This window comes from Equus przewalskii, chromosome 1 (assembly GCF_037783145.1).
Source record: "Equus przewalskii isolate Varuska chromosome 1, EquPr2, whole genome shotgun sequence".
Lineage (NCBI taxonomy): Eukaryota > Metazoa > Chordata > Mammalia > Perissodactyla > Equidae > Equus > Equus przewalskii.
In genome coordinates this window covers 124,519,260-124,542,084 of record NC_091831.1, presented here as the reverse complement: position 1 = coordinate 124,542,084, position 22,825 = coordinate 124,519,260, and the positions used below count along the sequence as shown (strand labels likewise).

The window sequence follows — 22,825 nt, the reverse complement described above, 5'->3', positions numbered from 1 at the left end:
CACAGATCCGGATGGGCAGCCGCCTGGGAACGAGTGCCCAGCAGTCGCCAGGGCAGATCCCGGGGGCTCCTGGGCTCCCTCAGCTGACAGCTCTCCCCCAAGTACATTGCCTTGAGCTGCCCCCTCACCTGAGCTGGAGACAAGAGAAAAACTGCCCTGGTACGTTTTTCCATTCCAGTTAAAGGACTGAATTTTAGCCATCATCGTCTAGAAACTGCGCCTGCTGGCCGCAATAAATCATTCTCGGGACCCGAGGACAGGATACAATTTGCTTCCATGTGTGAGTGTACGTAGTGATTATCTCAGAGGAGCAAAAAGCCAGCCTCCATTTCTTAAGAGTCTATAAGGGCCATTCAGCTGTGAAATGAATACTCTTCATTCCGACCCTCCCATCTCGAGGGAAACCAGGTTGGCCCTGGGCCTGGGGAGAGGCCGCCAGGGAGCGGGCCAGCAGCTGGGCACATCTGGAGGCCAGAGCCTGCCCTCCCTCCTCCTGACCCTTGGCCCAGCCCAGCCGGCCCCCTCCTCCTCCTGGCAGAGCCTGGCCTCCCCAAGTAAATACTTAATTCAGGTCAGAGCCTCTCCCTTGCAGGAGAAGGGGAGAGGGTGGAGCTAGTGGGTGGTACCCACCCTGGGCCAGACACCTTGCCAGGCACTTTGCATTTGGTCACTCCATTGCATCCAGTGAGCTGGGCAACGGACACTGTTCCCATTTTACAAGTAAAGAAACTGATGCTCAGAAAGGTTGAGTAACTAGTCTAAAGTCACACAGCTAACAAATGGCAGAAGCAAGATAGAAACCTTTGGATTCTTTCTGACTCTAAAAACCCTGACTACTATAGAGTTTCTTTACACTTCTGTGTAGTGTCCTTCAGTATATGGAGCAAGGGTGGAGGGTAAGAGTTTGAGTAGAGAGCCCAGAGGAGGAGAAGATGTGTATTAGATTGGAATAAACAGTAGATCAGGAGTCAGAAGTTCTTGGCTGAAGTCTTGGCTCTGCCGCTTTTACAGCTTGTGACTTTGGGCTAGTTTCTTAACCGCTCTGAGCCTCAAATTAGTCGTATATATAGGCTATATTTTCAATGGGATTATAGTGTCTGCCCAGCTCCGCCCACTGGTCAGCTGGGGGGTTGGTGAATGAGGTGGTGTCTGCAGAGGGTCACAGCTGTGGCTGTGGGTGGGCTTTTAGGGACAGTTCCACAGCCACTGGTCCCCTTACCGATTCTGTGCTGTCGGCCACAGAGACTCTCTCAGCCCCAGCCTGAGAGCTGTGCTGAATTCAGAGGCCTTGTGTCCTGGTGACAAGGAGCCCAAGGAGATGGGGCTGCATGATGAGAAGAACACACAATGGAGAGGAAGAGCTTTGACCCAGAAGCACTAATGGGGGGAGGCAGGGGACAGACCGCATCCTATGGGCAGGGCTGGAGCATCCCCCTGAAAATGGACCTCAGCATCTCAGCAGGCTGAGTTACAGCCCTGGGTGAGCTCTGAGGGAGACCAGCCTGGCGTCCAGGGAAGCAGGCATGAACCTGACCTTGGCTCTTGCCCTCCTGCCGACCTGACAGAGTACTCAGGCAGAGCCACTCAGAGGCTCCTGCCAGACAGGAACCTGGACCCGGCCTGGGCCCGTGGGGCTGTGCAGGGCGGTGGGGCTGTGCAGGGCCAGAAGGAGTTGGATGATCTGATAACTTACAATCCGGTAACCAAAGAGAGAAAACATACAATACCTAAAGCTGGAAGCAAGTGGCAAAGCATAATCTCCTCTGTGGGATGCCCTAGGGGGAGATGGCACTTGTCACCGGAGCCCTTGTCTTTCAGGGTCACTGCTACCCAGTGGGAGTGGGAGGCATTATGATCCCTGTTTTACAGAGAAGCAAGGTCCCCGGCCAGGGTGGCAGACCCAGGATGGCTGCTGGTATGCTCCCACCCCAACGCTCCTCTCTGTTGCAACAAGGTGTCTTTAATAAAGTAGAGGAACTCTCTTATCTGGGGGCTGGGAGCCCATCTAGTCCCATCCTTTCTTCCCTGTTGCCCTTGACCAGAGGTCACTCACTGAAATCTTGAACGCCTCCAGTGTTGGGAAGCTCATTATCTGTCAAGGCAGCTTCTTTTTCCATCTCAGGCAGCTCTAACCATTAAGAAAGTCCTTCCTTTGGGGGAGCTCAAATGTGTCTCAATCTTGTGCTCATTGCTCTTGAAAGGTTCAGAGAGAGAGAGAGTGTCCTCCCCTCAGTAGAACTAGCTGGTGGGAAATCCACCAGGATCTAGGCTGGCCGTGGGGGTGAGGGGCAAAGGGCAAAGGGCCACATTTTCAGGTCCCCTCTTGGCTGCCCACTCTGACTTCCCTTGAGGCCTGGGCAGCTCCTCTAGTGCCAGCCTCGGTGTGGCCTCCTCCCCCGGGCGGCATAGGGAGGAGTCTTTTCTGCTTCCTGCCCGCGCCCCCAAGTGTGTGACCTCAGACTGAAGTCAGCCTCTTAGTAACCTCGGGCGGAAAGGTCAGACCTCCAGGGCCTGCAGACGCCCTGCTTTGGCCCACACTGTGCGCCTGTGCCTGATCTAGCCTCCCGAGCCTTCCAGGCTTCTGTGCACCAACCTCCAGAACAAACCCTCAGCACTGGCCAGCTGGGCCCCTCACTGCCGCCACCGAGAGCAGGCGCATGTTCACATGCTCTGCCCTCTCCTCCCTATCCTCACCCCCACCAAAGCCAAGCGAGTAGTAACAGGGGCATCCTTAACCCGAATCAAACCAAGGCTTTACACCTGACTCCTCAGGGTTACAGGGGATACAGGAATGACTTAGAAGATGTCACAGAGCAACGTGAGACAAATCACTGGAACATTTTATAAGAGAACGGACTTGATGTCTTCAAAAGATCAATGTCACTAAAAAAAAAAAGGTGAAGGGAGTGTTCTGGATTTAAAGGAGGCGCAAGAGGTGTCACAACCAAATGAAAACACTTGGGAGCAACGTGGCTCCCAATCCTAGTTCAAAATATGGAATAGCTGTAAAAGGCATTTTGGAGAATTTTGAGTATGGGCTAGGTATTGGATGGTATCAAGGAATTGTGAATTTTCTTAGGTGCGATCATGGTGCTGTCCTAACATAGGAAATTGGCTTCCTTTGTGGGAAATGCGTGCTGATGTAATGAGGGCAGGAGTCATGATGTTTGCAACTTCCTTTCAAATGATTGCACAAAAGAAAGAAAAGAAATAAGTAGCTACACACACACATGCACACAGAAAAAGAAATATGGTAAAATGTTAATGATAATTAACCTAGGTGGTGGGTGATGATTGTACCATTCTCCCAACTATTTTTATATGTTAAAATATTTCATAATAAAAAGTTGGAGAAGGGGCTGGCCTGGTAGCATAGTGGTTAAGTTTGTGCACTCCACTTTGGCGGCCCAGGGTTTGTGGGTTCCGATCCCAGGCACGAACCTGTACACCACTCATCAAGCCACGCTGTGGTGGCATCCCACATACAAAATAGAGGAAGATTGGAACAGATGTTAGCTCAAGGCCAATCTTCCTCACCAAAAAGACAAAAAAAACAGTTGGAAGGAACACAATATGGACTGCAGAGTCACGACAGGTTCAAGTCAACCCTGGGCTTGCTAACTGTCTGAACTTGGGCTGAGTCTGTTTCCCACCCTGTACAACAAGGATGGTCCAACCTTCTTGGGAGTTATGAGACTAACCATGTGTGCCCAGTGCCTGGTGCTGTCTCAGTTCATGGCCCCCTCCTCCATGAAGCCTGCCCTGATCCGCCCGCTTCCCTGACCTCTCATTCCTGTAGCACTCACTCTCTCTATAGTCTGCTTGCCACCAAGCCTCTGTCTGATTCCTGTAAACTTCTCAGGCATCGGTTTCATTCCCTGCAGTGGCCTGTAAGAGACTCGAAAGCAGGGTCTGCGTCTGGTGTTTTCCAGGGCGCCTCTCATTAGGCTGGGCCCACGGGAACAGCAGTGATATTTTATCTTGAATACGGCCTTGCGCCTGAGTAATCTTATTTGATTCTTAAAACAACCACATAAAGTCAGAAATTATGGATCTCATTTTAGAGATGGAGCACCTCAGGGAGACGAAGTGTCTTCCCCAAGGTTAGTAGGAGTCCGAGCGGGTGTGGAAGCCCAGGACGCAGACTCCCGGTTCAGCGCTCGGCCCTGCAGGCTTGCTGGGGGTTCGTGTGGGGTGAAGCTGCAGGCCCAGTGACGAGGAACCACAGCTCATCAAGGGCCCCCTGGTCTCCCTCCCCCAGTCTTTCCAAAGGCCCAGCAAGAGAGTCTCTATGGGGACCCAGCCCCGGACTACCAGCCAATGGGGAGAGGCCAGTGCCCTGGATGCTGAGAACAAAGGTTTTGGGAAGACATTCTCCGTTTTTCCCAAGAGAGAGGACTATATCATCCTAGGCCCTGCCGGGAAGCCCCACTGCCACGCTCATGGGAAGAATGTGCCTGCTGAGTGCAGGCCCTGGTCCTCCAGGACGTAGCATCCAGCTCGGGAAAGCCAGATGGGCTGCGAGGGGCCACCGGACTGTGTGCAAGAAGGCTGCCAGGGTGCCCGCCAGGAGCCTCAGCCACCAGGGCCTCTTTGCTATGTCTGCTCCCCTAGGACTGGGGAGCTGGGGAGAGGACGGAGAGAGGGAGAAAGGGCCGAAAGAGCAAAAGGAGGAAGGAGGGAGAGGAGGAAGAGGCGAGGTCAGATGGGAAAACAGCCAGGGGTGGCTGACTCCTCCCAGGCAACATGGGTACTGTGTGGAGGGCAGTGGAGAGCCAGCCAGGCCAGCTCACACAGATGTCTCGGAGCTCTGGGACAGCACGTTTCCCAGGAGGCCCGTGTCAATCCCTCAGCCATGTTGGACCCAGGCCCCTCCTCTCAGCCTGCAGGGCTTTGGAGGGTTCCACATGGACTGGGGGTGGGCAGCACAGAGCCCAGCCCTTCCTCTCCTGCCTCGTATTCTGCTCTGTTAAGTGAGCATCCCGAGAGGGGCCAGGCCGTGCTGTACACATCTTGGCAGCTTGGGACTGACTCCTCCGCACACTTGGAGGTAGTGGGGATTATTAGCTTCCTTTGTATAAGAGCAGATGGAGGTGGCACAGAGAGGTCAAGCGGATTGCCCAAGTCACACAGCTAGGCAGCAGCAGAAGCAGCACTGGCGTCTAGGTCTGCGTGGCTCCCAGTCCAGTTCTTATTACCCTTCCCCTCACAGCCGCCCTGAGACCCTGCAGTGAAGTCTGCACCTGGGAAGAGCACAAAGCTGGGCCATTATCAACAGGCCTTGTTCGGCCCCTCCCAGGTACCCAGCCACGGGCTGTGCTGGGGGTGGAGAGAAATTGAGATCCTGCTCACGGATGTGGGCTAGGAAGCGACTCCCTGGGCCTTGTGTTCTGCTGGAGGCTGAACTGCTCCCGTCTGTCTCCCACCAGGCTGGGCTCCCTCCAAGGAGGGGCTGGCCGGTCACAGGACTGGGTGCCCAGCAGGGCTCCCCACGGCATCTGGGACCCATCTGAGGTGCCCAGGAAGATCACAGACCAGTCTGCAGTCCTGCTCAGAGGCCCTGGGGTCACTGCCTGCCTTCACAGAGCTGAGACCTGCCTTCGCGACGAGAGAGCCTCTGACAATGTCTAGACCAGGAGCCGAGGGAGATGTGCTGGCTCTCCAGTTCTGAGGAGGTCGCCGCGCGCTGTGCCGGCAGAGTTGAGTCCAGCCCCGAAGGCTGAGGTTGGGCTGGGCAGAGGAGGGGGGCAAAGGCATTCCAGGCCAGAGCTGTACCACCAAGGAACAACAGGTTGGAATGAGCAAGTGTGCCACCTCCTTTCTCTTCTGTGGGAACTGTGGGATCTGGAATCTTCTAGAATGTTCTAAAATGTTCTGGAAGAGACAGAGCGATTCCCAGCACTCCTGTATCAGATTGAATTTTTGCCAGGCCCATGAACCACCTATACTATATTTTTCATGCTGTATTTTTCTTTTAATTGATTCATTATTTTTTAACTTAGCCTTATTAGCAATAATATGTGTGAAATGATGGATTTTGCATGCAAGTTATATTTTTTCTGATGCAAAGTAAAATAAACACTAACTACTAAAATTTAAAACTTCATCTCTGTACCACGTAAAGGAACCGTGAATGACGCCCCCGGAGCTCCACTCTGGGGATCGATGATGTAATCCAGATGAGGAGTCAGAAACCAGAGAGCGGAAGGGGCTTGCCTGGGGTCACACAGCCAGGAGTGACCAGCCAGGCTCCCGGCCGGCCAGTGCGCGCCGCCCTCTCCAGCAGACTTTGTCCTGAACAGCCTTAGGCAGAACTTGGCAGAGAGAGGAGAAGGCAGGCGGGAATGGGGTACAGCGTGGGCAGGGGGGGCGGCGTAGGGAGGAGTGGAGAGTGACCTGGGGGAGAGGAGAAGAGCTCGGGGTGGGGGCCCCAGAGAGCTGGGGAAGAGGGGTTGCCTGAAGGTGAGGAGCCTTCCCTGGGATTCTCCTCATTGGAGCTGAACTTGTTCCTTCAAGAAAAGCCTTTGTAGCTGAGCTCTCGGCTTTATTTAAATCAAATGCAAAGTTTTGTTTTCAGTCAAATTCTCTCGGTGGGTTTCCTGATTCTGTGTGGTGGTGGCTCCTTTTGTTTTCTTCCCCTCGGAAATTTCATGTGAAGAAATGAGCTTGTCCCTTTCTGCCCTGAGATGGGGTGGGAGACTCAAGGCACATCAGGAGATTTGGCAGGAAGGAGAGAGGATAGATGATGGTGAAGCTGGGTCAGAAGCATGTTCGTTTTACAGAGCACTTATTGAGCGCCTGTTGTATGCCACACCCCTGGCTGGGGACATGCGTGTGGCTCGTTGCACTTGCATACGTGTCTGCCAGGAGAACACCTGTGGGGCTCCATGTGCCATGCTGCCCATCTTTGGGGCTTCCCCATAGGAAGGTGCCACCTTTCAGCGACGCTGGACTCCATTGTGGGCAGCCCATCCATTGTCCCCCACCCCCTCGTGCACACCCATGTTCTCTGCTGTGCATAGCATGGGACAGGCATGTGGTAGGAGCTGGTTTGTTGGTTGGTTTGAGCCTGAGTCACTGATGGTGGGTGGGGAAGGTTGGGGAGTGGACCACTCATTCCATTCGCTAGAACAGGGGCTCCCAAACTTCCGTGTGCTTCTGGCCCCCTGAGAGTGGAGGGGGGAAGCTGGATTAAGTGCTAATCTCTGGACCCCATCCCCAAATATTGGATTCAGGAGGTCTGGATTGGGACCCAGGAATCAGCATTTCTAACAAGTGATGTGGGAGGCTCAGAAACCTCTTCCACCCCAGACGATTTTGATACAGGTGATCTGTGGGCCACACACTGAGAAACCTGGCTACAAAGGGTAGTCTGGCATAGGAAAAAGTCTCAGATTTCCAGTCAGGAGACCTGTGTTCACGGCCCTACTCCTTAGCTGTGTGTCCTTGGAGAAGTCACTTACCCTCTCTGTGCCTAGTGATGATGATGATATATAGGACTAAGAGGTTTCTGAGGGTGCACTTGTGGATTAGAAGTCCTAGAGAGAACCAGAGGAGGGTATGACAATGGGTGGTCCTTTGCCTCCTTGCACATAGAGGGGCACATCTTCTTCCCCTGCCCCCTGGTCATCAGCAGTGTTCTCTCCATCTGTGAACACCCAGCTCCTCCCTCTGCCTCCCTACTGAATTGAGCAGTTTCTGGCATGCAGGAGGCAGCCCATGCATGTTGTTGGGTGGATGGTCTGCTCTATCAGGTGGTACCTCCCTTGGAAGGGAAAGGACCCCGCATCCTTTCTGGAAAGTGGGATGGGAGTGTGGACCAACAGCAGGAAATGTGTGAGTGCCCTCATGCCACTCTTTGCCCCTGTAGGACTTTATTGAAAGAGCACGTCCTCCAGCGCAGGACCGGGCACGCAATTCTTGGAGGCTCCTTGTCCTCTCCCTGCTCCCTGAGCAGGGTCACCAGGGCTCGCTCTCCTCCTGCATCCCTGGGGAGCAGCGTCCCCTCCCCAGTCTCCAGCCCAGCCCCTTCAGGAAGCAGTGACCAGCCTGACCCTTGTCCCTCCTGGCCCCTCACAGATGTCCTGGCGTCCGCAATACCGCAGCTCGAAGTTCCGGAACGTCTATGGGAAAGTGGCCAACCGGGAGCACTGCTTCGACGGGATCCCCATCACCAAGAATGTGCATGATAACCACTTCTGTGCTGTCAACGCCCGCTTCCTGGCCATCGTCACGGAGAGCGCGGGAGGAGGCTCCTTTCTCGTCATCCCCCTGGAGCAGGTAGGCACCTTGCACGTCCCTCGCCAGGGCTGCAGCCCCAGGGCGGGGAGAACCTCACTGTTGGGACTCTTGCCCCTATTTCTCTCTGCCCCTTCCCCCGTCTTTTACTTCCTCATCCTGTGTCAGTGGCTGTGCCTTCTCTACGGTTTTCCTGAGATTCACCAGAACAAGTGCAGGCCGGGATACAGGAGACCCGAGATCTGTTTCCAGAACTCCCCAAAAGTGTGCATTTGGACAAGTCCCTTCCCTCGGGGGACATGTGGTTCCTTAACCCGAGGAATTGGGACCTCTGATCTCCAAGGCCGGTTCAGCGCTACAGTTCTCAGTCCTGATGTCCTTTTGGTTTGGAGCTGGAAGGGATGAGCACCCAGCCATAGACACATTGGGCATGTGCAAAAATGACACGCATTAAAAAACCATGTGAGCTCTCCACTGAGAGGCTGGAAATAATCTACCTTCTCCCTCATCCCCCACCTCCTGTCTAAAGGTTTCCCCCTCTGTGGCTGCCTCCGTGAATATAGCAAATTAAATCTGCCAAGCCTGGATCATGAAATTTTGAAGCTCTGCCATTCAGGCAGAGTCCCCAAGGCCCCTGGGAGGTCACGCGCCTCAGGGAAAGTGCTTGCTGTCAGTCCCGCTTGTTTATGGCTGAGCTCTCCCTTCCCGGCCTGACTCATCTCCACTCCCAGCGTCCGCCAAGCCCCTCAGGGGAAGGAGGAGGCGCGTGCAGAAGGAAGCCGTGGTTCCTGAAATCCACTGTCAGCTAGTGGTGGAGGATGGATTTTTCCAGTCTCTCCTACCCACAATGAGGGAGCACAAATTTGGGAAAGGCTAGGTCAGATCCTCCCTTCCACTGAAGGGGGCAGCTGCACAGACACTGAGGACAGAGCCTGAGGCACAGAGAGGGGAGCCATGGACTTGGTGGCAGGAGGTCTGGGTTCTAGTTGGGCTCTGCCACTTGCCGGCTGTGTGACCTCAGGCATGTCATTTAACCTCCTTGCACCTTATTCTCCTGTGACAGTAAAATGGGCATCCTAAATTCTCCTCTCCCTGCATCTGTGATGTTGGTATCGAGTCAGGTAATGGACATAAAAGCTCCTGGTGAACCACACAGCATGTTAAGGGTGTTTTGGCATTTTCTTAGGTACGTCGTCAGCTCTGCTTGCTCACGTTGCAGATGCCCACCACAACTGTGACACACTCAGAAGGATTCTGAAATGTAGCTTGCTTCCCTTCCCAAACCAGATGGGCTCAGATATCTGTCTACCTCGGGGACCAGCCAAGCTCCTGCCATAGCAGACCTGCGGGTCCCCAGCACGTGTGGGCTGGTGCTTACTGGGGCTTGAGCCCATTGCTGGCACCCTGCCAGACCCCACTGATGGTTTACAAGGGTCAACAGTCAGCGCCTCACACTGCAACGAAATTAATTCCCCGTGGGTTAAAGATCTAAACATTAAAAAAAGAAGAAAAAGAAAAGGAAAGGAAAGCTACAAATGTATTAGCGGAAGACGGAGAGCATTTTAAAAATCATGTGATGGGGAAAGTCTTCCTAAGCAGGACGAGAATCCTCCAAGCCGTAAAGGAAACAATTAATAGATTAGAATAAATTTTTTAAAAAGGTAAAGTTTCTGTACTACAATGAGACACGTGAGCAAAATTAGAGGCAAGCCACGTAATTGAGTACAATATTTGCAAAGAGACAAAAGTCCGGAAAATATAAAGTTTCCAGAAAAATCAATAAGAAAAAGAACTCAGAAAATGGGCAAAGGATATGAATAAGCAATTCACAGAAGACAGAATGTTTCTTTTAACCTACTAAATAGGAAAAGATTCAAAACAGTAATTATCTTTGGTATTGCCAAAGGAGTGAGAGAGCAGGCACTCAAATACACTCTTGGTGCATTTGGTGAATTTACAGCTCACTCTTGGTGAAAGGTAGATAAAGGCGACTTTGCAATATCTCTTAAAGTTTAAAGATGCATGTCCACCTGCCCAGCAATTCCGCTTCTAGGATCTATCCCACAGAAATATTCTCAAGGATATATTTAGGAAAAAGGGTTTGCAGCATTTTTTAGTACTCTATTTTTTTTTTACAAACATCAATTTTTTATTATTTCCTGCAGAAATAAAATTTTTCTCTCAAACTGCTTAAAAGCTTCTAAATCTCCCTCTCAATTTCTGGTACCAAAGAGTTTTATACCATCAGTAGCACTGGTCTAGAGTATGCTCAGATTTTGTAAACACTTCATAAAAAACACTGCAGGAGAAAAAGTACTCTTTACAGAGTGTAAGTCCGTCTCTCTAAAATATACATTGTGTCTGTACATGTATATACATACTCAGTGTATGCATACCTTTCAACTTTCTTTGTTCACATTCTGTGATACCTTTTGTTTAAGTTGATTAATGATAGACTGATAGTGATGGCTCAGCCTACCAGTTGGTTTCTATTGTTGTCTCTAATTTCAAGAAGTTTTCACTTTATATAAGTACTTGATTTGTGCAGCACATTTCTAAGTGAAAATTGGAAGCAACTTGCAAGTCCATCAATAAAGAAATGGGGGAACAAAGTAGGAAACACCCAAGCATTCATTCTCAGTTGTTCAGCCTCAGAATCACTTTACACTCTTAAAAGTTATTGAGGACCCCCAAGGAGCTTTTGCTTATATTGGCTATCTCTATCAATATTTAGTGTATTCAAAATAAAAATGAAGGAATTTCAAAAATATGTATTTGTTAATTAACTTAAAATAACGATAATAAACCCATTCCATCTTCTCCTAAAAAACGTTTATGAAAAATAACTATATTTTCCAAAACAAAAAACATTAGATGAATGGCACTGTTTTACACCTTTGCAAATCTCTTTAAATTGGTCCAGATTAACAGAAGACATCTGACTTGGCAAACCTGGTTCTGCACTCAGCCTGTTGCCGTATCACACATCACGCAGCCTCTGGAAAACTCCACTGTATGCTCCTGAAAGAATGAGAGTGAAAAGGCAAATAATGCCTTAGCACTATTATGAAAATAGTTTTAACCCAACAGAGTCCCTGAAAAAGTCTTGGGGATCCTCCACCGATGCAGGGGGATATTTAACGAGAGAAAATGTTATGACATACTGTTAAGTGAAAAAAAAGATAAAATATGATTAATCCCATTAAAAAATATCCATCATGGCTGGCCCAGTGGTGTGGTGGTTAAATTCGTGCGCTCCATTTTAGCGGCCTGGGGTTCGCAGGTTTGGATCCCAGGCATGGAGATAGCACCACTCGTCAAGCCATGCTGTGGCAGTGTCGTCCCACGTTAAAAAAAAAATGGAGGAAGATGGGCACAGATGTTAGCTCAGCAACAATCTTCCTCAAGCAAAAGAAAAAAACCAACATCTATCTATCCATCTACCCATCTAGAAAAGACTGGGAGAATATACATCTAATGTTAAAAGTGGTTCTCTCTGAATATTGGAATCACGAGTGCTCTCATTTTCTTCTTTTTTCCTTAGCTATATTTTCTAAACTTTTTTTAGATGAACACAACATTTCGTGCTTTAGAGAAAAAAACAATAGAAGCAGTTTGTTGACGTGAAGAGGGAGCCCCTGAAGTTTCAGAGGCCGTGCCGCCCAGTGCTGGAGCTCAATTCTGCTCTCCTTTATGTGTGTTGCAAGTGTTTTCTCCCAGAGTAACATGCTGATGAGCTCGCTGGAGAAAATGCGAACAAGATGGAAGTACCTGTGCTGAGGGCCAGGGGTGGTGGCGGCAGGTGGCGGTGCCCGTGATCTAGGGGTCTCTGTGGTCTGAGGCAGGAGCCTGGGGTCTGAGACTTTGTGGAGCAGGGTCCTGCCCTGAAGACGGGCGGCTTAGCAGTGAGGGCAGCCTGCTTCCTGCCCTGCAGCCCCTGTGGAGGCCGTCAGTGTCCCACCCGCAGTGATCAGGGCTGAGCCCGCAGGCGAGGGCCGGGCTGGGCTGGGGCGACGGGGAGGCAGGGCTGACAACTAACAATGACAATAATGCCAAGTCCAGGACGCCTCGTGACGGGGCAGCAGTAGAGATGAGCTGCTCCACATCCGTCACTTTTCTAGGAAGGAGAAACTTATGTTATTTTAGCTCTGGGTTTTTCCCCTCAGTTTGATAGAAATCTCTTACAAACAGTTTCTTACATCATTCAATACCGACACAGAAAAGATTTTGGCCATTTCTCAGCGAATGCTAATCGTCGCCTGAGGCACTGATGATGAGCTGTGCTCTCACGTGGCACGCTTTTGCCCCTCCACTGAAGGGCCCCAGACTTTTCCTGAGCAGCCAGAAGGCCGCAGACCGTCGTGTTTTTGCAGTTCTTCTCGGAAATTTTCCGGCGGCTGTCCGGTGTCCTTCCCGTTCCTGTCTTGCTTCTCTGAGAGGCTGCAGCCCGATGAGAAGAGAGCAGCGCTAACCGGGACCCCGAACCCCTCCCGAGGCCGCCCTGCCTTCTGAGGGGGGTGTGGGGGCCTCTCCCTTTGTTCAGATTCGCCCAGAGCCCGCTTGCTGGGGATGTCCATATTTGCGATTAAAAACGTTTCTCAGGGTTGGAAGCCACGTGCACAACAGCTACAAACAACAGCGATGACGACGCCTTGCCTCTGAGCAGCACCCTCGTCCAGCCGACAAACTGTCTTTGCCCGTCCTCTTGGGTGGGAGGCGGAGCCGGCCCCATCCTGCGGCTGGGGAGACGGAGGCTGCAGAGACGGCAGACGGCTGCTCAGGGCAGGAGCCGGCCCTGAAACCAGCTCGCTTACTTCTGAAGGCGCAACTCCCTCCACTGCCCAGAGCTTGGTGACCAGCGCAGTTCTGGGTGGCTGGCAGATCCCGAAGGAGCGGATTTGTCTCCCCGGCTCTTGTTCAGGCTGCTGTTGTGAAGGCCAGACCCTGTTTTTCCCTAGTTAACATTCAGCCGCCAGCTCTCCTTTCTGGAGTGGAATGTTAAGCTGCAGATGGGGGAGCGATCAGCACCCTGATTGCCTGGCACAGCTGGAGGGGCCTTATGAATATTCCAGAGACCGGGCACTGTGCCCAGCAGCCTGATTAATGGCTCGGGGCTCCCCAGGTGCGCTGCCCTTTCCTGCTGCTCTCCACAGGGGCCGCCTGCCGCCTCCACATCCAGGCCACAAGGAGGCCACGGCTGGAAGCAGAGTCCTACGAGCCCAAGCTTTAGCCACTTACCTGGCACCCCAACTGGCACCTGATAGAAAGGAAAGAAACCTGGCCTGGGCATGAGGAGTCTTGGTTCTCCCTGTAACCGGCAGTTCTCAGCCCTGGCTGCACGCTAGGACCACCTGGGGAGCCTTTGAGGGTCTGACATACCTGCTCTTTTTGAATCTCACCTCAAGTCCCATGATGAAAGTACAGTTATCCTCCCCATTTTACAGATGAAGAAACAGAGGCTCCCAGAAGTCAAGCAACTCCTTCAAGACTGCACAGCACACAAGTGGCAGAATTTAAACCCAGGGCTCTCCCAGCCACGTGCCTGCCCACCTCACAGAGGGTTGAGGAGAGGCATGTCTGTAGATGTGCCTTGTGTTATTATTACTGTCATTTGAATGTCTCCAGGGACTTCCTTGAGCATTAATTCAGCCAATACTTGATGAGCTCCTCTGACGTGCGACAACGCGTGCCCACGTCTTCTGGAAGCCAGGAGAGCAGGCATTTCCCAGACCCTTTGGGGAGCTTCCTTTCTGAAGGACTGAAGCAGCGATTTGGGGCGGCAAGGAGAGGCAGAGAGAGGAGTGCTGGAGCAGGGGACCAGACGAGGTGGTGTCATTCCTTTAGTCCTGGGGTGTGGACTGGACACTGGGCACCGTGCTGGGCACTGGGGGCCTAAGTAATGTCAGGCCTGGTCTCTGAGAGGCCTGGGGACATCCCGTTGGTGACCTGGCAGGTGGGGGTGTCCTGACAGGGTCCTGTCCACGTCCTGCTCAAGGACCCGTCTCCATGGTATGTGGAGGGAGCTCTTGAACAGCTGCTTCTTACCTGCCCCGCCAGCAGGTAAAAATCACGGGGCACCGTCGCATTCTCCAGAAACTGGAGTCCCTGGTTAATTTACGTTCAGATTTAGCTGCATGTAATGAAAATAATCCGATTCTAGGATTGGGGCGCTGGGCTTGGTCTGCAGGTGGGGGTCATTCCTGCCCCTTGTCCAAGCCCTCTGGCCTCCCCTCCTCCCCCACACCTTGCTCAGTCTCAACGGCCTGGAGGCAGGACACTGCCCCCTTGTTCTCTGGGGCTGAGCTCTGGGTGCTGCATTCTCCTTCCCCAACCCACTCAGTGTGGCCTCCTCTTGCACACTCTTGCTTCTTCTCCTGTCTCCGCTGTTCAAGGGTGGGAGGCCTAACCAATTCCTCTGCTTCTCCCCAGCCCTGCAGGAGTGGGTGGTGGAGGTGGGCTGGGGCAGGAGAGGTAGCAAAAATCCACAGGGCATCTCAGTGAGGAGAGCAGAGCCCTGGAGCAGGAGAACAGCACAGGACAGGGCTAAAAGATCAGGCTCTAGAAGCAGACAGACCTTACTTGAATCCCTGCCTTGCCACTTAGTTGCTCTGTGACCTTAGGTGAGTTACTTAACCTTCCTGTGCCCTACTTTTCCCTTCTGCAAAATGATGGAGTTGGACCACATGATCTTTAGAGTTCAATTTAGCCCTCACATTCTGTTCCCTTCTAACATGTTTTTATTCAAATGTGTCCTCACGGGTGTCCTGGTAGGTATTGTGCAGAATACGAGAATGAATCTTTCTCACCCCTCAAGGCCCAACTCAAATGGGGCCAGCTCCATGAAGCTTTCTCCATCCCAGTACCCATCCAGAGGCGTTTTGTATCTATAGAGATTGGAGTACTTCCTACATGCCTCCTTATTATATAGGTGGTTAGTCCATCCATCCACCCATACATCCTTCCTTCTACCCATCCATCCATCCATCCATCCATCCCTCCGTCCATCCCCCAACTGGTCCACCTATCCATCCATTCATCCATCGACCACCCACCTATCCATCCAACAAGTGTTTATTGAGCACCTACTATGTTCTAGTCACACTTTCGGGACTAAGGATGCAGCAGTAAACAAGACCAGATCCCTGTCAGCATGGAGTTTGCAGTCCAGTTAACTGCTTCGATTGGACTGATAGCCCCCGGGAGTAGAGACCATGTCTGATTTGTACAGGGCCTGCACACAGTAGGTCCTCAGCAAGGGGGCATTGGACTGACTGGAGGCCAAGTCCCAGGGGCTCTGTGTCCCATCTCCCCCTGGCTCTTTGGTGGTCCTGGGACCCCCTCCCTGCCAGGCCCCCGGGAGAATGTGGTGCCCTGCAGGGGCTGCCCAGACCAAAGCGGGGCTCTGAGAGCTCCCCTTAAAGCTCTTAGAACAGTGTCACCTCATCCAGCTGCTCCTGCTCTGGAACTGAACGTGGAAGTTGGCAGACCAGTTCTCTCCATGGCTCACAGCATGTCTGAGGCCTAATATTAAAAGAAGGGGGAAGAAAAGTGCCCGGCTCAGTGCTGAAGACTGGAATAAAATCAGACCTTTTTGCTCACCCGAAGCCTTTGCTTCTGTTCCGATTTCTGTAACACTCTCCCGCCCCCCATCACTCCCCACAACCAGCATCGAGTCCTCCATCCTCCTTTCCCGGAAAACCCCAAATCTTCACCACTGGGCCTGTCTGCAGAGAGGTCTCCCCCTCCGGGAATTCAGACTGTTCCCCATCCATTTTTCAGATCTTTCCTCAATTGGTCTTTGTTCTTCAAGCTGCCTTCCGCAGGCTCGCTGTAATTTGCATCTCAAAGCATGTGACAGCCTGAATGCGCAGTGACTTTGGGGGGGAACTGTGCTCGGAAGAGAGAGAGAGAAGTCGCAACTTTATTCCATTTGTCTGAGGCCCGAGATTGACAGCTGTGCTCTGTGTTTTTCCCTTTTTTGGAAGAATGACTGCTTATTTTCAGAAAAGTGCAGGCAAGCTCTGCAGAAATGGAAGGGTTGCTCCCTCACTTTATTTCACGGGTACGGGTTGGGGAACTCTCTGGATTTGAGGTGCAGGGGCCTGGATGCAGCCTGGCTGGTGGTGTCCGGGGAGGTCAAAGAACCCCTCCCTCTGCCTCGGGCCAGGGCCTCCACTGGCTGTCTTGGAGCTTCATTCCCCTCAGTCCTCACAGAGCCACTGAGGCAGGAATAATAGGGTCTGGTTAGCCAGGACACTGTGAACTGGCCACGGGCCCTACCTGCCCAGAGGCACCGGCCTGGAGCATCCCACGCCTTTTGAAATCATAGCTTCATCCCTTAGCCATGAAACCCTAGATGCATAACCTCTCTGTGCCTCATTGTCTCTGTGTGTGAAATGATAACTGCGTGTCCTGGTTTCTCAAGGGCCATAATGATGAGTTAAGATTCTGTATAAAGCTCTTAGCGTACAGCCGGGCACATGGAATCTGCTCAGTACTAGGAGCCATGTGATGCCAAGGGCTCTCCACCATCCAGTCGGCTTCCTCAGTCCCCCAGGCCCAAGGGCTCCCTGCCTGCAGCCAGCAAGTGGGAGGCTTGTCTTCAGCCTTCTCACTACTGTCTCGGTTGTCCGGTACTGTCCCTGAGCGTTCCTAGCAGTGAGGCCCACCCTACCTACGGGGCAAGGCACCCAGAGCCCAAAAGGGAACAGGCACCCAAAAGGGAATGGGGGGGTGGTGCAGGGTCTCCAGGGGGCACGCCAAGGGCTGTACAGGCTGAGTGCTGGAGGGAGGGGGCTCTGCAGAGGCGCCTGGGCCTGCCCCTCTGACGTCAGCCTGCCTGCTTCTCCGGACTCTGCCTACCTGCCAGGGTTACGGGAGGTCAGGCGTGTGAAGCTTTACCATAGTGTCTGGTATACAGCAGGTGCTCAGTAACCTGAGCTATGCTGCCCCTTTTATTATAACTACTGTAATGAGCTCCAGGTTCAGGGGGGACAGGGTGCTGGGAATTGGGGACAAGGGCTCTCTGGAATCTGGCTGGCCCAGATCCGAGGCACGGGGTGGGGGTGGGGGGGGCGGGTGGGAAGGGGGGTGGTGTGAGTTTGAGATTCTATGCTCTGAGCTGGCCCGAGGCCACCGCAGCCCTCACAGCCCATAGCCCTCCCTAGCCCACCTCCCGGGTGCCCCAGTTCCAGTCTGACATTGACACAATGCCAGAGTCAGAGGGGACTCCAGCCATCACATGTTCCGAGCGACTTCTTGTACCCATAAGAAATCCTGGTCCCAAAGAGAAGTGTCTTATCCAAGGTCACACACATGGCATGCCTGGACACCCTCCGTGTGTTTTCCCAGGAATCTTTGCAATCACCCACTTCTGAGTCCAAAATCAGACCTACTGAGGTGTTGGTGATGGTAGTGACTGCTCCTTCACGCGGGAATTTGCTCTTGGTTAAGGTTCGGGTGAGACCCAAAGGAATGTTGCTAAGAGTGGGATTTCAGACCGAGGGCGATCCGCTCAGCGGGGCAGCCATCCCAAGCCCTCGGGAGCGAGAGACGCAGCTCCTGACACGCCCTCCTCTCCTGTCCATGGACTCCCAACACTGCAGGGGACAAAAGTGATACGGGGTGCAGGAGGGGCTGGGGAGTGGAAATTAGGTGGCCTGGCTTGAAACAGAGCATCACCCTAGGGGCCAAGAGGGCCCTGAGGCTTTGGCCAAGACCCCTACTAACTGGCCCTTCTCACGCAGCTTCCAGAACAATGAGTATGTGTTTTTCTTGCCTGAGAATCTCCAGACTTGATTTAGTTCTTAGGGCAGTTTCCTTTTCAGGATGGCCCTTCCTCCTGTCCCTGTCCCCACCCCCATCCCAAGGCTCTTAAAGGGCCAGGTCACCCTGATTGCAGGGGTGAGGGGGTTGGTCACAGCATTCAGCCTCTTAAAACAAGAGACGTTGCTGTGGCATCAGTATTGCCTGGTGCTAGCCTGTCCTCCTCCCTTTCCATTCCACTCAGACGAGACCTTGATTTTAGTTGCTAAGCAACCTATGCCTAAGTTTCAGAGTGGGTCCTCAGGTGAACAAGGGAGGGAGAAGGCAGGGTTGGCAGTGCTTAGAACCCTGCATTTTATAGGTGGAGACACTGAAGCCCAGAGAAGGCAAGGGATTTGGTCAAGGGTGCTCAGCTAGTTAGTGCCCTATGTATCAGATAATTAGTTGGGCCGCAAACCCTTCAGGATCTCTTTCCCCCGACCTCACCCCCACCAACACCTTAGGATCTTTCTGTAGGAGGCTTCCATCTACCCAGATAGGGAGGCAGGATGCCCAGTGATGAGGCACAAAGGCTCTGGCATCGGTTGGCCTGGATTCAAATCCCCCATCCACCATTTACTAGCCATGTGCTTTGAGCAAGTTACCTAACTCTTCTGTGCCTCAGTTTCCTCAGCTGCAAAATGGGAGAAATCCTAGTCCCAACGCCAAGGCCGTTCTGAGGATTCAGTGGGTGTTATGCAAAGCCTGGAGGGATGCCTGGTACAGGCGTGCGTGTGGGCTCCCCTCCTAGGGCACCAGCACCCACCCGGGTCCCCCGGGCTTACTTGTTCATCTCAAGGGAGTTCCACCCCAATCTTATCAGTCTTATGAGGTTACAGATGTAGTGCACAAGTATTCAGACTTCAGTTTTTAACACTGGAACATGTTGTTCAAATAAAATAGGTTCCTAACTTTGGGGAGGTGGGGGGTAGACCCTTTTGGCAATCTGGAAAAGCTCATGGACCCCTTCAAAGAATAAAGTTTTTTAAGTACATAAAATAAAATAAGTAGGATTACAAAAGAAACCAATTATATTGAAATATAGTTATCAAAGCGTCTATCAGAATTGTGATATGGTAGCATCTGTGCTTTATATTAACGCATTCAATAACACGACCAGGTGGAAGGCCCGACAAGTGCATGAACCATGCTTTGAGATGGCAGTGACAGGGTCATGGGATCTGGAGGTGTCTGTGATGTCTATTGAAAAAGTTACAGGTTCAGCCAATACTACTGGGTTTTATAGCCTGCACTTATAAACAAAGGAAATATTAAATTTCAGTTAGAGGCTAGTGAAAATATAGATGCAATTTTTCTCCTCTCCAGGCTCACATACCTCCTACACGGTCTATGGAGCCAGGTTAAAGACCCCTGAAACAGCATCGCAGATGGATTTTCACTGTGTAAAATCAGGCCAAGCAGAACCGCTCTGGCTGAACCCTGGTAGGCGGGGGGCCATGCCACCTGCATGAGCACCCTTCACCCCTGTGGGGCACCCCCAAATCCTAAGCTTTGCTGGCAGTGAGGAAGCCTGACTTCTCTGGTTCTTTGTGACCTTGGACAAGTCCCTTTGCCTTTTCAAGCCTCAGTTTCCCCAGCTGTAAAATGAGACGTTGGCCCCGTTGTCCTCTGAGGTCTTGTCCAGCTCTGATGTCTCAGGAGTCCGTGTTTCTCCTCCCCTGGAGACAAGGGCCTCAGAGCGTGGGTCTGCAGGAACCCTGGACCAAGGAGAGGGAACAGCTGGGGCCGGGCTGGCCAGCTCCCAATTGTTCAAGGAGGAGGAGGAGGAGTTGCGTGGTGCTCTCCAAAGTGACAGCTGGGGGAGCCTGGCTGGGGGCCTCGTCCTCGCCTGCCATCTGTGCCTCCTTCCTGCAGTCCGCAGGCGGGGGCAGGTGGGGGCTGCCGGTGGGGCCCCGGGCCAGACAGCAACCTGGGTGGGGGGGGAAGGGCTGCCGAGAAAGTGCCAGGGAAGAGCCTGGTTCCCTGATGGTGGGTGCTTGACTCTTTCCACCACCTTTTCCCACCCCAGTCTTCCAGGGTTCTGGAGAGGGCAGGATACACAGCCCTGGGTCCAGCTAGGCTACTTAAAGGCTATGTGACCCTGGGCAAATTACGTAACTACTCTGAGCTTCACTTTACTCCTCCGTCCAATAGACATCATTCCTAAGACAGCCCCTTGGGGTGAGAACAAGTGTAGATAAAGTAAGTACCCAACACAGTGCTGACAGTGGTAGGCACTTCCCCCGGCTCAGTGCTACAGGCCATCCCGAGAGGACTTACCCCTGGGACAGTGAAAGCCCCTGCTGGTTGGAATGGACACTGAGGCCGTGGTGAGACCCTGGACAAAGGCCTGTAAAATGCTCTCACTGCCCCCAGGCATGGGGGCCTTCCCCTCCTCCAAGCCTGAGCTCCAGCTCTCGTCTCCTCTGGATGGCCCTTAGGCGCTGATGCCCAGGCGTGGAAAGTCTTCCCCATTTAGAATAACATCTATTTATAAGGAAGTATTTATCTTCAGATAGTAAAACTTTCACACAGTTTGAACTTTAAAAGCAATCAAAGGACACACAGTGAAAAGTCGGCCCCTCATACTAGCTTCTGGTGACTCAGTTCTTTTACCGGGAGGCAACCAGTGTTCAGAGTTCTCAAGTGTCTTCTCTGAAATTTTATATATATCCAAAGATAGATGTATCTCTCTACACAAGGATAGCACACTGCTTGCATTGTTCTCTCTGTATCTTGCTGTCTTCTGTGTAATTATAGATCTCGGAGATCTTTCCACATCAAATACAGAAAGTGTCCTCACCCTTGTTTACAGCTACACAGGATCCACCGTTTGGACAGACCATTATTTGTTGAGCCACATATTGCCTACCGACGGGCATCTAGATGGTTTCCAAACTTTCGCTATCACAAATGGTGCTGCAGAGAATAACTATGGACGTGCCTTGTTTCATGTATCTGTAGAAAAAATTCCTAGAAGTTGAACTGATGGTTCAAGAAGTACATGTTTTCTCCCAGGAGACACACACACCCAGAGGAGCATTTCTCCCTGACATTGTAGCAGGCAGATTGTTTAACAGGACACAGGAAACAATGATTATAAAAACAACAGACAAATTGGACTTTTTCAAAATTAAAAACTTTTGCTCATCAAAAGATAAACATTAAGAAGGTGAAACGACGACCCGCAGACTGAGGCGACATTTGCGATGCCTCTATCGGACACAGGGCCGGCATCCACAATACACGACGGAGTTTTCAAATGGGCAAAAGTAAAAAGACAAGATTTAAACTGGCATCTCGTAAAAGAGGATATCCCAGTGGCGAGTATGCCTATGAAGAGGTGCTGCTTTCTCAGAGTAGTTTCAGTTAGCAATTTTATTAAGACTGAGGCTAAAAAAATCTTTCTATGTTCAAGACCTCTTTGTACTTCATTTTTGTGTGAACTGTTTATCTACATGCTGTGCCCATGAATACTCACTAGGAAAATGAAATTAAAACCATGAGTTAGGGGCCAGCCCCGTGGCTGAGTGATTAAGTTTGCACGCTCCACTTCAGTGGCCTGGGGTTCACCAGTTCAGATCCTGGGAGCAGATCTACATACCGCTCATCAAGCCATGTTGTGGCAGCATCCCACATAGAAGAACTAGAATGATTTACAAGGAGGATATACAACTATGTCCTGGGGCTTTGGGGAGAGAAAAAAAGAGGAAGATAGGCAACAGATGGTAGCTCAGGGCCAATCTTCCTCACCAAAAAAAAGAAGAAAAACAAGAAGAAGTACAGATTCCTGGCCCAATTAATTAAAGTCTCTGGAGTAAGACCCAGAAACCTGCTTTTAAAAAAAACAAAAACCACAAGTTACTACTATACACCCACCAGAATGACCAAAATTTTAAAAACTGACAATCAAGTGTTGATGAGGATAAGGAGCAACTGGAACTCTCTTACTTTGCTGGTGGGAGTGTAAAATGTTACAGCCACTTAGGAAAACTGTTCTCCAGTGTCTAATAAAGTTAAACAAATGTCTATCCTATGACTGAACAATCCCACTCATAGGTTAATACCCAAGAAAAAGGAGTGTGTATATCCACCAAAAAGACTTGTAAAAGAATACACATACCAGCTTTATTCATAATAGCCCCGAAGTGGAAACAACCCAGACATCTCTCAGCAGTGTAAATACATTGTGGTACATTCATAAAATGGAATAGTATGCAGCAGTGAAAAAAAGAATAACCACCCACACCCACAGCAGCATGAGGATCTTTAAAACATGTTGAGCAGAAGAATCCAGATGTAAAGTAGTACACACTATGTGATTCTACTTATTCGAAGTTCAAGAACGCGCAAAATTGATCTGTGGGGACAGAAGTCAGAATAGTCGTTGTGTGTTGTATTGGCAGGAGAAAACCTTTAGGGTGATAGAAACGTTCTGTATCTGGAACATGGTAGTAGTTACATGACTGCATACATAGGTAAAAATTCAAGGAGCTGTGCAGCTAAGATCTCTGTATTTTATTGGCTAAAAATACACCTTAGTTAAAAATTTCAAATTAGAGAGGAAAGGGTATGTGCTTTTGATAGATATTGACAAAATCATCTTCCCTTGAAGTTATAATAATTTACATACCCACCGGCAAAGGATAAGTGGGGCTGTTTCTTTATCCCTCTGAAAATGGAGTGTTACCATACTTTCAAAATTTTTGCTAAGATGATGTGTGGGAAACTTTCTGAGTAGTTTCAAGTATCATTTTTATTAAAAGTGAGGTTGAGGGGCCAG

At 51.3% G+C, this 22,825-nt stretch overlaps 1 protein-coding gene and 1 long non-coding RNA gene across 11 annotated transcripts in view; one reads left to right on the top strand and one right to left on the bottom strand.

Moving 5' to 3' along the window:
• CORO2B (coronin 2B) overlaps positions 1–22,825 on the top strand; it is a 137,973-nt gene that overhangs the window by 61,578 nt on the left and 53,570 nt on the right. For all 10 annotated transcript variants that reach the window (XM_070622537.1, XM_070622567.1, XM_070622491.1 and 7 more), the window contains exon 2: positions 8,080–8,280. In XM_070622537.1, coding sequence (XP_070478638.1) covers positions 8,080–8,280 — 201 coding nt within the window. The remainder of the gene's footprint in view (positions 1–8,079; positions 8,281–22,825) is intronic.
• LOC139083791 (uncharacterized) lies at positions 11,146–16,050 on the bottom strand. Its single transcript, XR_011540721.1, has 3 exons — positions 15,951–16,050; positions 15,678–15,759; positions 11,146–11,259 (listed from the first exon to the last, which is right to left on the bottom strand). It is a non-coding gene; the product is annotated as an uncharacterized lncRNA (long non-coding RNA).